The sequence below is a fragment of the Cydia amplana genome, chromosome 22, assembly GCF_948474715.1.
Source record: "Cydia amplana chromosome 22, ilCydAmpl1.1, whole genome shotgun sequence".
Lineage (NCBI taxonomy): Eukaryota > Metazoa > Arthropoda > Insecta > Lepidoptera > Tortricidae > Cydia > Cydia amplana.
In genome coordinates, this window is record NC_086090.1 from 1,863,455 (window position 1) to 1,879,608 (window position 16,154).

The 16,154-nt window shown below is 37.4% G+C and overlaps 1 protein-coding gene across 1 annotated transcript in view; it reads right to left on the reverse strand.

Moving 5' to 3' along the window:
• Positions 1 to 16,154, reverse strand: part of LOC134658403 (nuclear factor 1 X-type) — a 78,247-nt gene that overhangs the window by 19,873 nt on the left and 42,220 nt on the right. The window contains exons 2-5 of the mRNA XM_063514087.1: positions 5,864 to 6,019; positions 4,739 to 4,930; positions 3,839 to 4,022; positions 2,106 to 2,174 (exon numbers count right to left, since the gene is read on the reverse strand). Of these exons, the coding sequence (XP_063370157.1) occupies positions 2,106 to 2,174; positions 3,839 to 4,022; positions 4,739 to 4,930; positions 5,864 to 6,019 (601 nt within the window). The remainder of the gene's footprint in view (positions 1 to 2,105; positions 2,175 to 3,838; positions 4,023 to 4,738; positions 4,931 to 5,863; positions 6,020 to 16,154) is intronic.

Consider the following 16,154-nt stretch of genomic DNA (forward strand, 5'->3'; position numbering starts at 1 on the left):
TAGAAGGTGGCGAAGAGGCCGGCGGTGCGGCTGGTTGCAGCCGCTTAACCGCTCTCCTGATGCGGCAGTACAAATCTTCGAAGGCTATGATCGGCTGATAATTAGGGACGGCAGCCGCCTTAGCCCTAAGCAACGTGCGATTATACTCATTAACAACCTCTTTGAACTCCGAGCGAAGTTCGTCGATATTTTCCGCAGCGGCAAGGAAACTCTCGCGACTGTCTGCATCTGTATCAACGACTAGCGACTTATTGTAAATGCCCTGGACGAGTTCAAAGAAGATATTGCGTTTTGCTTCAAGCATCAACAACTCATCTTCATAATACGCGCTGTCGACGCTTTCGATTTTTTTTTGTATCTTTCGCCATAGTGCAGGAGACGGGTTAAGTATGCGGTAAAACAATTTATGTTCATATAAATAAGGATAAACTCTTATAAACGTAAGTATACCTAAATTGCGGGTGCGGTTAAGAAATTATATTTAGGTAACTAGTTTATAAGGGCGGCGCGGAGAATAATAATACTCATATAAATAAATACCTAAACTGCGGGAGCGATTAATAAAGAATAATTTAGGTAATATTTATACGGGCGGAGCGGGAGGAGAACGATTCGCAATGAATGTATGAGGAGAGAAAAGGGAAAAGAAGAGAAGAGAATCCGGTTCGAAGGACCAGAAATGGAGCGGCTAATAGATGACGAAGGACCAGCGGAAGGAAGCGCAGCCCGAAGATAAGATGGGGCTATGGCTATGTATGAATAAATTATGGGATTAATGGGCCGACCTTACCTGCATGTAATTTTCATTGGATTCGGCGGCCGCCAGAAATGTGGTTCGTTATTCCTTCTTCCTTCTCCGTTCTCTTTTAACCTCTATATTATTCACACGCGAAACGTATTTTCATAATAGTTTATATTGATTGACATGTTTTTTTTTGCTCAATGACAGCAAAGCCAATATTTAAATTGTTTACTTTTTATTTGCGGTTTGATAGGTCGGCAGAAAAGGCGGGTGATGTGAAAAATGAGGTCGAATATATTTATGAAAGAAAGAGTGAGCGATATGGATGAATGTGAATGATAATGAATGAAAAGGGGCGCGAACATAGTAATGTTTTTAAGATTTGATCTTCTATGATTTGTATCTTCTAGGTCGGTGATAGTATTGACAACCCACAGTGCATTGCATAAATTGTTTTTTTTTTTTTAATTTTTATGTTTAAGGATTTCTGTTACTCTACTTTTTGGGAGATTACCGTTTCGTTTAGAATAGTAGTGGTTATTTAGGCCCCCCGCTGCGTCGTTCATTTGGTTTCAAAAATGGAACCTTAGATGGTTAATAACAACTATTTCTAAATTAAAAAAGTTTGTGTGTCATCGGTGACTGACTTAAGATACAACGAGTTTAGACTAAAGATATACTTAAGGGCTCATTTAAACGGTGCGAGAACTCGCATGCGTATCGTATACGATTTTAGTTATACATTGCGGACCACTGAGGTAACAACAATTCAGCCGACCGATCAAATGACGCAATTTAAATGAAACTCTCATGCAAGTTCGCGCTCCGTCTAAATCAGCCCTAACCTGTAGTATTCTTGAGAATGCACTTAGTACTTACTAACTTTTATGTTAACTTTTATGTTAAATTTAAAACTCGAAGGAATACACTACCTATATGAAGCAAATTTAATTAAGTGGGATAATTTAGATTGATCTAAGGTAGGTATTTTGTTTCTTTCTTCTAGACTTATTTTCACATCAAATTCTTATCATTTACGAGTATTAAATTTCAAATCTTTTTAGACGTCCGGTCGGATGAAAAGAAAAATGTTACCATTAATATCCAAAAGGAATAAACGACTGCTTCTTTTTGTATGGGTTGTGATAGTTTTTAGGTCGATTTTAAAACAGGTGACGCTATTGCATCTTTGCCAAGGTTTATCCATTTTCTATTTATCTTATTGCAAGTTTTGAACTATGTGTTGGTTTTTTATTTTATTTTTTCATGATTTAGTCTCTATTTTATAGGCATTAAAGCCGAAATTCGTAAACCGACCACCGTAAAGAAACAACACACCGCACACCGACAGCGCCGGCGTTACCTTTGCTCTTGGCGTCGTGTTCGTTCTCTTTCTCCCGCGGGTTGGGTGAAAGAGAGCCACTTAGGATATCTGAAACACATTAGCTGTTAAAGTATATAAGCTTATTTTACGATTTAGTGCAGAGGTCACCAGACCCGTAAGCTGGATCTTAAGGCCCATCCAGACGAGATGATCAATCGACCAATCTGATCAGGAAAAAAATTGGCACCAATCTCTAGCGTCCACACGTACACAATTTAATTACCAATTGATTTATAGTGACATTTGAGCGCTCGAATTTAGAAAATGCCTCAAAAGCGCATAATAGCGTCGAAAATTGGCATTCTTGCGTCCGCATCTCCATTTATCGGTCAAAATTTTAAAATCGAATCGAGTGGGATCGGCGAACTAATTTCATTTTTGGGTCCACACCACCTGATTTGATCAGACAATTTAATCAGATTGGGCGAAAATTATTCCATCTGGACTGGCCTTTAAAAATCCAAAAACATACATTGCGGCCCCCAAAAAGAAGATGAAGATCCAAAGACCTGGCTGTGGCCTTCGGGTCAAAATTTTTGGAGTCTCCTGGTTCAATGATAGCATAGATAGTTATGTCATAATGACACATCTCTCTTTATTTCCATGCATCTAGCTCTAGCATAGTCAACAGCGAAAAGTGACAAGCAGGTTCAGGAAGAGGGTGAACTAATACGTGAGCTCACGATTTGTTATTACATTTCCAATAACAATGCTTTTAAAAACGAATGCAATTCCATTGAATTGAAACTTGCATTTTTTTTATGCTATAATGTTAAAAACAAAATCCAGTGAAAAATTCTCTATTACTGACCATTGTCTAGTATGTAGTTCTATTATGTACAAAGAAAATTTGAAATTTGATGGGACCGAATTTTTTTGCGATTCTGGAGTTCAGTATACTAAGTTTTGAGAATCCCATGAAATTGTCTACCGTTATCCCGAACGAATTTTCTGAAGATTTGCAGGTACAAGAGTTTCCTTTTCTAAGACAAATAGTCAAAAATATACACAGAAAAATAATCACCAGCGTCAAATGCCGGAAAAAAGTCGCAACACAAGAAATAAAATGGGTCTGTAGGGGACAGCCCGTGGAATGCTCCTTTTTCATCTCGAATGGTAGGTTTAAGGATGACTCACGCTAGAGCTTCCGGCGCTTCATTTTTTAAGGAAAACACCACGTGATTACCGATCAGCCGTCATAGAAAATGACATGTCGGACGACTCGACCCTGGTACGGCCCGATCTAGCGTGAGTCATTCTTTAATCTAAACAAACATGAATTACCGCCCGCGTTTCCATGCACCATGCAGCTCAGTGGCGAGCGACCAGAGCTCAACGGGGCGTGAAGCGTTGCGTCGAGCGTCACTGAGGTCAATCGCATGTTTTCGGATACATTTGTTTAACATAGACGCTCTGGACGCCCTACTGGTAGGGCTGCCATTTGTCCGGGTTTCCCCGGATTTGTCCTAGTTTGGAGGCCGTCCGGAGGCCGTCCGGGGAGGTTTTCAAAAAGTGTCCAGGAAAAACCCGGACACTTTTTAGAATGAAAGAAAAAGCGATTGTTTCGGACACGTCCGGGGAAAAAATGCGATTTACGGCATTCGGCGAATTTAGAGATGGCAACCCTACCTACTGGCCACCATGCTTAAGCTATCTACACCTACAAGTTAGATAAGTGAGCGAAAGACCTGGCAGACCGTCGCTCCCATTACCATAGCTGTTGATGAAGTTGGCCAGGTACAGGTCTAGTTCTCTCACTGACACGTTGATGTGGTATGGGTTGACGCAGAGACCTGGCTGCGCGCATTCAGGGTGTTTCTCTAAGCGTTCACCGTCTGTGCTCTCGAGGGGTATCGCTTTGAATAGTATTACCATTACTAGGTCTAGGCGCCACACCTGGAAAATAGAGTTGCGTGTTTAAGGTTTTGGTGACTTCACAAATACTATCTATTTACATTTACGACTGTTCGATTCAATATTCAGTTCTGACTTTATCCTCCAAAACCTCCATTGTATTTTGACATATCAAACCAATTTGTCAGTAAATAAGAACAAAAAAAACTATACCCATGCTTTTCTTTTGGGTACTAGTACTAGTGTAAGATAAAGATAGTATGATACTCTCTGTATATGCTTGATATGAGACAGTCCTTTGACAAACTACATGTTTTTTATGATATAGGAGGCAAACGAGCAGACGGATCCCCTGATATGTATCAAAATTTCATTTTTCTTGGCAAATTTTATTTCGTGGGCAGCTAGAGGATAGAGATTATGTCTATGTCTAAATTATTCCTTTATAATTTTTTGTGCCTTCGTTATTGTTGCATTAAATCCACGGCGCCTTAAAGGCAAAAAAAAATTTTTTTTTCGGGCTGTGGCATACGAATGCGATGTCTCAGATATCTGTCTAAATTTTATTGATAACATGTGGTCGTACGAATAATTATGTAACTATGTCTTTCTCATTTTAAACATCAGCCTACCTTAAACAGACTTGCCCTTCTTGGTTTCGGAGCACACACACGGCTGGCCTTACCCTGGCGATACTCAGGACGAAAATCTCCCAACATTGTCTATATAGATTATATACAAAAATATATCTGTCTCACCTTATCGGCCTGTCTCAAGCAGTCTATCCTCCTCATCTTGCCCTTCTGATCTGGGTTGGAGAGCACACACACCGCCGGCCTTTTCCCCGTGATGCTCAGGACGAAATCCTCCCGACAATCCTGTGTGATGTCCTTTCTCAACTTGCCTAACAGCCGCGACGCCCATTTTTGTTTAACTTCTGCCTTTTCGTTCTGAAACCATTAAAATTGTGAAATTTAATTCCAAATTGTCTTTACTTTTCCCGGAGGATAGTTGAAGAAAGCTAGACCAGAATATTGTGGCCAAAAATTCTACAACTGTAGCACTATCCTACACTGTAGGGCGTGTAAGTACATAAATACAGAACCATCAATTTCAACGGTAAAAGCGTCCACAAAATATCAAATATCAAATAATATCAAATATCAACATTTATTCAGCAAATAGGCCACAAGGGCACTTTTACACGTCAATATGGAATTTACATACAGCAAAAAAAAAAACACATCAATAATTATAAAATACAACTAAGCCGTAAATATCAAATCAAACTAACATAGAGATGTATAAAGCCTCTAAATGTCGAATTACAGAAAACGCAATAACAATAGTATTGAAAAAAAAAAAAAAACACAAAGATACAAAAACTATAATCTAAAATTATTTAGAGATGTAAATGTCTCTAAGTGTCATCATAACTAAAAGATTAAAATATATAGTAGTTAATCAAATTATCCTTAGAGATGTATAGGGTCTCCAAGAGTCAAAATCCTGTATACCTAATTAAAACATTCATTAAATTAAAGAAAATGATAGTAAAAATAAAATAGCATACGAGAACCGAATGAGGTGTGTCCATGTAATTATACTCAAAAATAAAGTTACTAAATATAATAGCTCGTGTTAGCTTAAATAGACCAGTCTCCACAAACAGCACCCGTTCACGAGTATGACGCGTATCTCAGCCATCGCCTCTCTCAACCTTCATTCGGGAAAGTGGCGACCCGATCAACAACGCCACCGTAAGCAAAGACTTTTAAGCGAGCATGCAAATAATTGTTTATGCGTCTCAGCATGATATAAACATTTTCTTTTTACTTTTACCTCTAGAATATCACCATATGTTAATAAAAAATAATAATTACCTGTAATTCATACTTCGTATGCCGCTCCTCTTCAAGGCTCATTCGTTTTTCGTGTTTCTTATAATATTTCCGCTTCGCCGCTTGTAGATTGAACCATGTGTACGAAAAGGACTTCACGAAGGGCATCAGGGCCTCTATGAACGGATGGAACTCGTCCTGCGAACATTCCAATAACCAGAACCAGATTAGAACTAAAATACAAACGGATATGCAATGTCAAATCCCGATATTTATTTGAAGAAGACCAAGATAACATGACAGCGATCGATTAAAGATTCCGGGCCAATAAAAACAACCTTTAAAATTTTGCCTGATTTGCCTTTTAATCAATCATAAAATTTCTTTCAAAGAATATGCTTTGGTCAATTTTGGTGGGGGTGTTTCTATGACAGGATCTTTTATTATAACGTATGTTTAAACGATCAATTAAACAAAAATATCAACACAAAATTATATTTTACAATCTTCCATGACCGGGACTCGAACCCGAGACTTTTTTTTAACTGGCGCCCAACGTGGGGCTATATTTTGGCGACGAGAACTCCACAAACTTCTCAAGTTTTTACAAGCAGTTAGCTGTGAAATATTGCTGCTTTCAGGAAACTTGAAGACAATGGAACGTAGATCAAATGCAATTCTTATAGGAATAGTTAATCCAAACTTACTTAATTTATAACTTAAATAGCTGTGGAATGGAAACATTCGTTAATCATGGCATACAAACATTTGTCTATACGAGTACACAGGGATTGACATTATTAACATAGTACATACATGGGAGTGTTTTGATGATATATTATAGTAATATATTCTCAAAACAATCATAAATAAACATAGGCTTTTAAAACGGAAGACAAAAGCTGCAAGGCGAACGTGTTGAACTATAAATAAATGGTTTTGGCTTAGGTCTCGTACAGTCAACAGCAGAAATTGCTAAGCAGGCGAGGTGTTCAAAATTACCTTGACACGCTCTTATTCTCTTGACAATAAAGTCGCGTCAAGATGATTTTGAACACCTTGTCCGCTTAGCAACTTCTGCTGCTGACTGTATCGAATGAAATTTAACACTAGGGTTACTTAAGATTATATGACTAAACAAATCCTAAACATCGACATTGTTTCCAAAAGATCGAATAAATATCCGTCATTAACAACAACCCTAAGAAAGCCCAAATAGATGTATTGATAACCCAGAACAGATATGCCTGGCGACGAATGACGAGAAGAGCCGACCCTAAATCAAATGGGAATAGACTTCTTCTTTTCATCCTGTTACCCTCATCTGGCGTGTAGGGCTCGAATCATATTCCTCCACTTACTCCGGTCCTGGGCAGCTTGGGTAGCCTCCCACCCGATGGGGATGCCCAATACACCCAGCTCTTGCTCCACAGAACGCCAAGTCCGTTTACTGGGCATTTTCCAGGCCAGGGACACTTTGGATAAGTGGGTGTCAGGTTTCCTGCGGATATGCCCAATCCAATACTATGCCAAAGACTAGGCAAAAAAACCGGCCAAGTGCGAGTCGGACTCGCGCACGGAGGGTTCCGCACCATCAACAAAAAATAGAACAAAACAAGCAAAAAAACGGTCACCCATCCAAGTACTGACCCCGCCCGACGTTGCTTAACTTCGGTCAAAAATCACGTGTCTTGTATGGGAGCCCCACTTAAATCTTTATTTTATTCTGTTTTTAGTATTTGTTGTTATAGCGGCAACAGAAATACATCATCTGTGAAAATTTCAACTGTCTAGCTGTCACGGTTCGTGAGCTACAGCCTGGTGACAGACGGACGGACGGACGGACAGCGGAGTCTTAGTAATAGGGTCCCGTTTTTACCCTTTGGGTACGGAACCCTAAAAAAGAAGAAGAAGTGTTTCGTTTGTTTTGTGTTAGGTATGTTGGCGGTAGGCTCATATCATAACTGTCATCTTTTAATTGTCATGTTTTAATTACTGTTTTATCTATTTTCTTTCTCTATTTTTGTCTGTATTCCTTAACCTTAAGTTAATTATAAGTTAGATCCCCACCGAAAATCAGCGCTGCGGCTTACCGGCTTTCCTTTTTAACGTCTATCGCATCTAATACGTAGTCTATGTAATTAACTGGTTTGACGTAAATAAATGTATTTTCTGTCTTTCTATATTGAGATGGTTTGAATCCAACTCTTTCATAGCTTTTATTCATAAACAACCCTATGACCAAAAATAAGTGAGCATGGAAGTTTCTTCCACATACTATTTCCTATTTTACCGCAAACACATCAGTCACATTATACCGCACTCGATTAAACTTAACGACAAATCGTAAACACAAACACAACACTTAGGTAAATCCTGAATTCCTCACATAATAAACATGAGGCATTTGCATATGTATATTACGTTATGATTCAAACCGTCACAATACATGTGCATGCGTCGCATACGCAATTAATTGTATGTTGATATGACACATGTATTTGTATGAAATGGGGTCAGGGGTTTATCTTTAAGGGGAGGGGTTTTAGAAGAAAATAAGTTTATTGGTATTTGCATATCTACATGAAAAATTCATAAATAAAGTATTTAGTATTTGCTGCCGGCCCCATATTGGGATACCCTCCTCCAATTGAGGGGGGATTTAAATCTTCTCGAGGCAGAGGTGTAGCGTTGGGCCCGGTGTAGCTTTATTTGACGTTCATAAACGCATTGTAATATTAAACTAACCCACAATGCATCTCTCTCGTACTGACATTGGTGCAAGCGATATATAATGAAATCTTTAACTTTTATTTCAGGCAACTAGTGGCCCATACATAACTACCTTAAATACTAGCATACATATTATAAAAATATAACTAAACACTAAAAAACACATTATGATTGCGACGCATTACGCAACCCCGCAATGTTAGGGAACCGGCCGCGGAACCGCCGAAACTTGACACCCTTCGGCCAAAACTCTTCCTTGATAATATGCACTGCGTTGAAGTTGACGCAATCGCTAGCGTAAAACTCATGGTAAGGGTACTACTGTTCACTATTCAATTACAAAGTACATAACTCTACCTTAAGCTAGTCAATGAATAAACACAATTAATTTCTCCCCTTTAAGGACTTGAAAGAAAATCAATGCGACGTATTTGCAAACCATAAAAAACCGGCCAAGTGCGAGTCGGACTCGCGCACGGAGGGTTCCGCACCATCAACAAAAAATAGAACAAAACAAGCAAAAAAACGGTCACCCATCCAAGTACTGACCCCGCCCGACGTTGCTTAACTTCGGTCAAAAATCACGTGTCTTGTATGGGAGCCCCACTTAAATCTTTATTTTATTCTGTTTTTAGTATTTGTTGTTATAGCGGCAACAGAAATACATCATCTGTGAAAATTTCAACTGTCTAGCTGTCACGGTTCGTGAGCTACAGCCTGGTGACAGACGGACGGACGGACGGACAGCGGAGTCTTAGTAATAGGGTCCCGTTTTTACCCTTTGGGTACGGAACCCTAAAAAAGAAGAAGAAGTGTTTCGTTTGTTTTGTGTTAGGTATGTTGGCGGTAGGCTCATATCATAACTGTCATCTTTTAATTGTCATGTTTTAATTACTGTTTTATCTATTTTCTTTCTCTATTTTTGTCTGTATTCCTTAACCTTAAGTTAATTATAAGTTAGATCCCCACCGAAAATCAGCGCTGCGGCTTACCGGCTTTCCTTTTTAACGTCTATCGCATCTAATACGTAGTCTATGTAATTAACTGGTTTGACGTAAATAAATGTATTTTCTGTCTTTCTATATTGAGATGGTTTGAATCCAACTCTTTCATAGCTTTTATTCATAAACAACCCTATGACCAAAAATAAGTGAGCATGGAAGTTTCTTCCACATACTATTTCCTATTTTACCGCAAACACATCAGTCACATTATACCGCACTCGATTAAACTTAACGACAAATCGTAAACACAAACACAACACTTAGGTAAATCCTGAATTCCTCACATAATAAACATGAGGCATTTGCATATGTATATTACGTTATGATTCAAACCGTCACAATACATGTGCATGCGTCGCATACGCAATTAATTGTATGTTGATATGACACATGTATTTGTATGAAATGGGGTCAGGGGTTTATCTTTAAGGGGAGGGGTTTTAGAAGAAAATAAGTTTATTGGTATTTGCATATCTACATGAAAAATTCATAAATAAAGTATTTAGTATTTGCTGCCGGCCCCATATTGGGATACCCTCCTCCAATTGAGGGGGGATTTAAATCTTCTCGAGGCAGAGGTGTAGCGTTGGGCCCGGTGTAGCTTTATTTGACGTTCATAAACGCATTGTAATATTAAACTAACCCACAATGCATCTCTCTCGTACTGACATTGGTGCAAGCGATATATAATGAAATCTTTAACTTTTATTTCAGGCAACTAGTGGCCCATACATAACTACCTTAAATACTAGCATACATATTATAAAAATATAACTAAACACTAAAAAACACATTATGATTGCGACGCATTACGCAACCCCGCAATGTTAGGGAACCGGCCGCGGAACCGCCGAAACTTGACACCCTTCGGCCAAAACTCTTCCTTGATAATATGCACTGCGTTGAAGTTGACGCAATCGCTAGCGTAAAACTCATGGTAAGGGTACTACTGTTCACTATTCAATTACAAAGTACATAACTCTACCTTAAGCTAGTCAATGAATAAACACAATTAATTTCTCCCCTTTAAGGACTTGAAAGAAAATCAATGCGACGTATTTGCAAACCATAAAAAACGGGGTCAGTGACCTTCGTCCATTGTTATAGGTTCAACGCCCCAGCTTTATAAGATTTTCTAAAGTCCTGCTTTTTGCTTAACGGTATTTAAGATATAATTTATTCAGTTCATTTTGTATGTCAAACATCTTTCAATTGTTTATAAAATTATCTTCTATATATATAAATGCAAGTGTCCTGACTGACTGACTGACTGACTGACTGACTGACTGATTCATCAAGGCAGAGCCGAAACTACAAAAGCTAGAAAGTTGAAATTTGCACACTAGGTTGCATTTATAAAGTGTACAAGAGATAAGAAGCGATTTTGAAAAATTCAACCCCTAAGGGGGTTAAAAAGGGGATGAAAGGTTGTATGGGGTACAAGTTTTATTTTAAGCTAGGAATTTGAAACTTTGTAAAAATGTATTATATTAAAAAACAAGAAAACTAATTTCAGCGTTTTTGAAAATTCATCCCCCAACGTGGTGAAAAAGGGGTTGAAAGTTTGTATGGAGATCAAATATTTTTGTGAGTGTGGGACTTGAAACTTTGTAAATGGGGATATTATTATAAGACAAGAAAAGTAATTTCAGCGTTTTTGAAAATTCATCCCCTAACAGGGTTAAAAAGGGGTTGAAAGATTGAATCCATTACAAATGCTTTGAAACTTCTTAGAAAGGCATAATAGCCGATTACAAAATAAAGTAATTGCGACGTTTTTGGAAATTCAACCCCTAAGGGGGTTAAAAAGGGGATGAAAGTTCGTCTTGGGGTGCAAATTTTATTTTAAGCTAGGAACTTGAAACTTTGCAAATAGATATTAAATTTAAATACAAGAAAACTAATTTCAGCGTTTTTGAAAATTCATCCCCTAAGGTGGTGAAAAAAGGGTTGAAAGTTTGTATGGATATCAAACATTTTTTCGAGCGCGGGACTTGAATCTTTGTATTTGGGGATATTATTAAAAGACAGGAAAAGTAATTTCAGCGTTTTGTAAAATTCATCCCCTAACAGGGTTAAAAAGAAATTGAAAGTTTGTATGTGGTTCAAATTTTATTTTAAGCTAGGTACTTGAAAGTTCGTAAAAAGATATAATATTAAAATACAAGAAAACTAATTTCTGCGTTTTTGAAAATTCATCCCGTAAGGTGGTAAAAAAGGGGTTGAAAGTTTGTATGGATATCAAACATTTTTTCGAACGCGGGACTTGAATCTTTGTATTTCGGGATATTATTAAAAGACAGGAAAAGTAATTTCAGCGTTTTGTAAAATTCATCCCCAAACAGGGTTAAAAAGGGGTTGAAAGTTTGAATCCATAACAAATGCTTTGAAACTTCTTAGAAAGGCATAATAGCCGATTACAACATAAAGTAATTGCAACGTTTTTGGAAATTCAACCCCTAAGGGATTTAAAAAGGGCATAAAAGTTCGTCTTGGGGTGCAAATTTTATTTTAAGGTAGGAACTTGAAAATTTGCAAAAAGATATTAAATTTAAACACAAGAAAACTAATTTCAGCGTTTTTGAAAATTCATCCCCTAAGGTGACGAGAAAGGGGTTGAAATTTTGTATGGATATCAAAATTTTTTTTGAGCGCGGGACTTGAATCTTTGTATTTGTGGATATTATTAGAAGACAATACAAGTAATTTCAGTGTTTTGTAAAATTCATCCCCTAACAGGTTTAAAAAGGGGTTGAAAGTTTGTACAGGGTACAAATTTTATTTTAAGCTAGGAACTTGAAACTTCATAAAAAGGTATTATTTTAAGACGGAAAAAAAATAAATTCAGCGTTTTTGAAAATTTATATCTCAAGGTGGTTAAAAAGGGGTTGAAAGTTTGTATGGAGTTCAAACATTTTTGTGAGAACGGGCTTGAATCTTTGTACAGAGGCATATTATTAGAATACAAGAAAAGTAATTTCAGCGTTTTTTAAAATTCATCCCCTAAAATGGTTTAAAAGGGGTTGAAAGTTTATATAGGGTTCAAATTTTATTTACTTCAAACTTCGTAAATAGGTAGTTAGGTAAATAGAGGACATGAAAATCTTCTAAGGGGTTTGAGAGGGATTATGTCGAGAACAATTTTATTTAGTTAGGGGCTAGAAACTTCGTAGGTTGTGAAAGACAAGTCTCATGCGTTGTATAATATTAATAATTAACAAATGATTAACCGTCCTACTGCAATATTTTGCTGCATAATGTTCTAAGCTAATGTAGAATAAATAACCACCAATATACAAATCCACGCGTACGAAGTCGCGGGCAACAGCTAGTTCCGTATAAGTACCTAATGTGATACGATGCATACAATATTGTATTTTGTCGTGTTTACTGACCTTTTTTTATAATCGTAGCTTACTATTTATACTGAATTTAGCAAACAATCTAAACATGTCGAGAGCTTAATATAAGTTTATATTGGCTTTTTTTAGATATTTCATATGCATGTCTAATAAATATGTGATTTATAATATCATTGATAATACTTTCTTTTTTTTTTGAAGCGCTGGTGGTAAGAACGTGCGACTTGCAATCCGGAGGTGGCGAGTTTGAACCCCAGCTCGTACCAATGAGTTTTTCGGAACTTATATACGAAATATCATTTGATATTTACCAGTCGCTTTTCGGTGAAGGGGAAACATCGTGAGGAAACCGGACTAATACCAATACGGGCCTAGTTTACCCTCGGGGTTGGAAGGTCAGATGGCAGTCGCTTTCGTAAAAACTAGTGCCCACGTGCCGGGACAACGCAAGGTAGATGATTGATAATACTTTTTTTGAAAATTCCCGCTAGAATTTTCCTATTGAAAACTTGCGTTAAATTCTCGTGTAAGTTTCCAGAAACTTACGAGAATGTTCTTGCATGTTTGAGAATGATTTGCAACTTGCACATTGCTATTTTCGACACAATAGGGTATTTGACTACTGGATAGTCAAATCAGTTTCTTTTTTCGAACTGTCAAAACGATTTTGTTAGGTACTATGGAATTTATATGAAACACTAGCATGTGAAGTCAAATTACCTGCCCTTTATAGTTTAATACGGGTTTTAACATAGAAATTGTGTCTAAAAATAACTGCTGTCTACGTTTCTCTATGAATCTTCTGGTGCTTTATTTAATGCATCGTGTAAAATAATTTATTTTAATACTGTCAAATACCCTATACCAAATACCGGTGTGCACATGCGTGTCCATACAGTGAGCTGAAGCTGCGCTGTGTACGCAACTGGTATGTTTCCTCTTCAAAGATATCTAATGTTTTGTTGAATCAAAAATGGCCTTCAAAACTCACAACACCACCTTTTACGAGCCACCGTCACAATAAACTAAGAACCGGCCAACAGCGAACAGTCAAAACATTCAGTTGGCGAACGCCTCAGACACTTGGCAGGACCCCGTGTGACGTCACGGAATCTCCTGGCACTCGGTGAACTCGTGAACCGGCCAATAATAGCGTTTTGGCAATATTTTTGGGGTTTCCCTGTTTAGTATGCGAACGAGAGATCAATGACTGATAGGTTAAAAAAATTACGGATAGACTATGGTCACCTATGGTATTCTCTGGAATATCATGGTAGAAGCTACCCCCTCTAAAACCTGTTAGATCAATTACCATACGTTACTATCTACCAATATCTGGGAGACCGAGCAAAGCTCGGAAAATATACAAAAACCCAGAGATAAGACCTAGTTAGATCGTTTTTTCGCCCCCGAAAACCCCCATATAGCAAATTTAATCGAAATCTTAGAGCCGTTTCCGAGATCCCCGAAATATATACATAAATAAAAATATAATACAAGAATTGCTCGTTTAAAGGTATAAGATTGGTTGCTTGGAAGACATTGTTCTGTAGCGATGAATAAGTAATCAGAAATAACATTTTGCTGAAAACATGTAGGTTTGAATTATACTGGCAACTTTGGTTACTTACTCCCAATCAAGCGAAGCGGAGATTAATAGACTGTCTCATTTCAAACATAGACAGAGAGAATCATACTATCTTTGTCTTACACTAGTACTAGCACCCAAAAGGAAAGGATGAGTATAGTTTTCCTGGTTACTGACTGACAAATTGGTTTGATCAACTATAACCAATGCTCTTATCTTCGCTCATCTCCGCCTCAGTGGCAAGGCAGCCTTATAGTTTCAACGATGTTATGCAAACAGAAACGATATTCGATAAAATACGTTCGATTATTGATAAAGTAAAGATTCAAAATTAAATGCCCTTAAAACTATAATAGTTATTTTCGATACAAGTGCGAAAAAGAGGAAATTCGAAACGAGTGGCGATAAATTAAAACACGACCGAAGGGAGTGTTTTAAATCGACACGAGTTGCGAATTACCTATTCGCACGGGTATCGAACAACGTTTTACAGTACATATGGCACTTTAAAGTTTCGACATACGCACGAAAAGTGCTATTTTACGCACTAGTGCGGAAAAGTAGACCCATATGTACTGTAAAAATAAATGTATGTCAACTTCAAACCACGCATACACACAAAGTTTGCAGTCAATAACTGTTGAATAAACATCCTCCCAATATTGATCGCAAATTGAAGTTACGTCATAGTTCTGTATAAACTAGGTACTCCACGAAAGAAACTCCACTGTTATGTATATTATACTAGCGGCCCGCCCCTCCATCGCACGGATTAACAAATTATACATAAACCTTCCTCTTGAATCACTCTATCTATGAAAAAACCCGCATCAATAGTTTTAAAGATCTAAGCATACAAAGGGACAAACATGTAGTGACTTGATATGAATCGGAACTGATAAAAATCTCCGACGAATACTCCGCACACAGCGTTACTTTACTATCGTAGTTTTGCCAAGAATCCAAATGGCTTTACACTGTTGCCGAGCCTTAAGGGGCCCACTGATTAACAGTCCGCCGGATATCGGCCTGTCAGTTAGAACAAAAAGTTGACAGCTCCGAACAACTGACAGACCGATACCGTCCGGCGGACTGATAATCAGTGGGCCCCTTGAAATTGAAATTGAAATTGAAATATTTATTGTCATATTGTGAGTTACAATGATCTTAAAATTATGTTAAGGTAGAATCATCACAATCAACCGCGATGCGGAGTACAATATTAATACTAAAACAAATCTTACAGCTAAATATTTATACAAATATCATGCCATTACATGTGATACGAATAAAATGATTGGTACTATGTCAATGAGTAAATTAATAAATATTACTATTCGTACGAATTATTGTTCGAAGACATAAAGTGGTCACTTATCTTATAGTAAGATTTTTCTAGGCACCATTTATAAAGTTTACGTCCGAAGTCAGGTTGTTCAAGTATTTTAATTTCATTAGGCAAGTGGTTAAATGTGTGAACAGACATATAAAACACACTCTTTCTAAAGTAAGCTGTTTTGTGATCAATGGGATAGCACAAGTTAAAGCCATGGAGTTTGGACGTTATTCTCGGATTGCTTTTTTGTATATTAAACTTGTGTAGATTTTTTTTCACATAAAGACAGATTTCATATACATATAAAGAG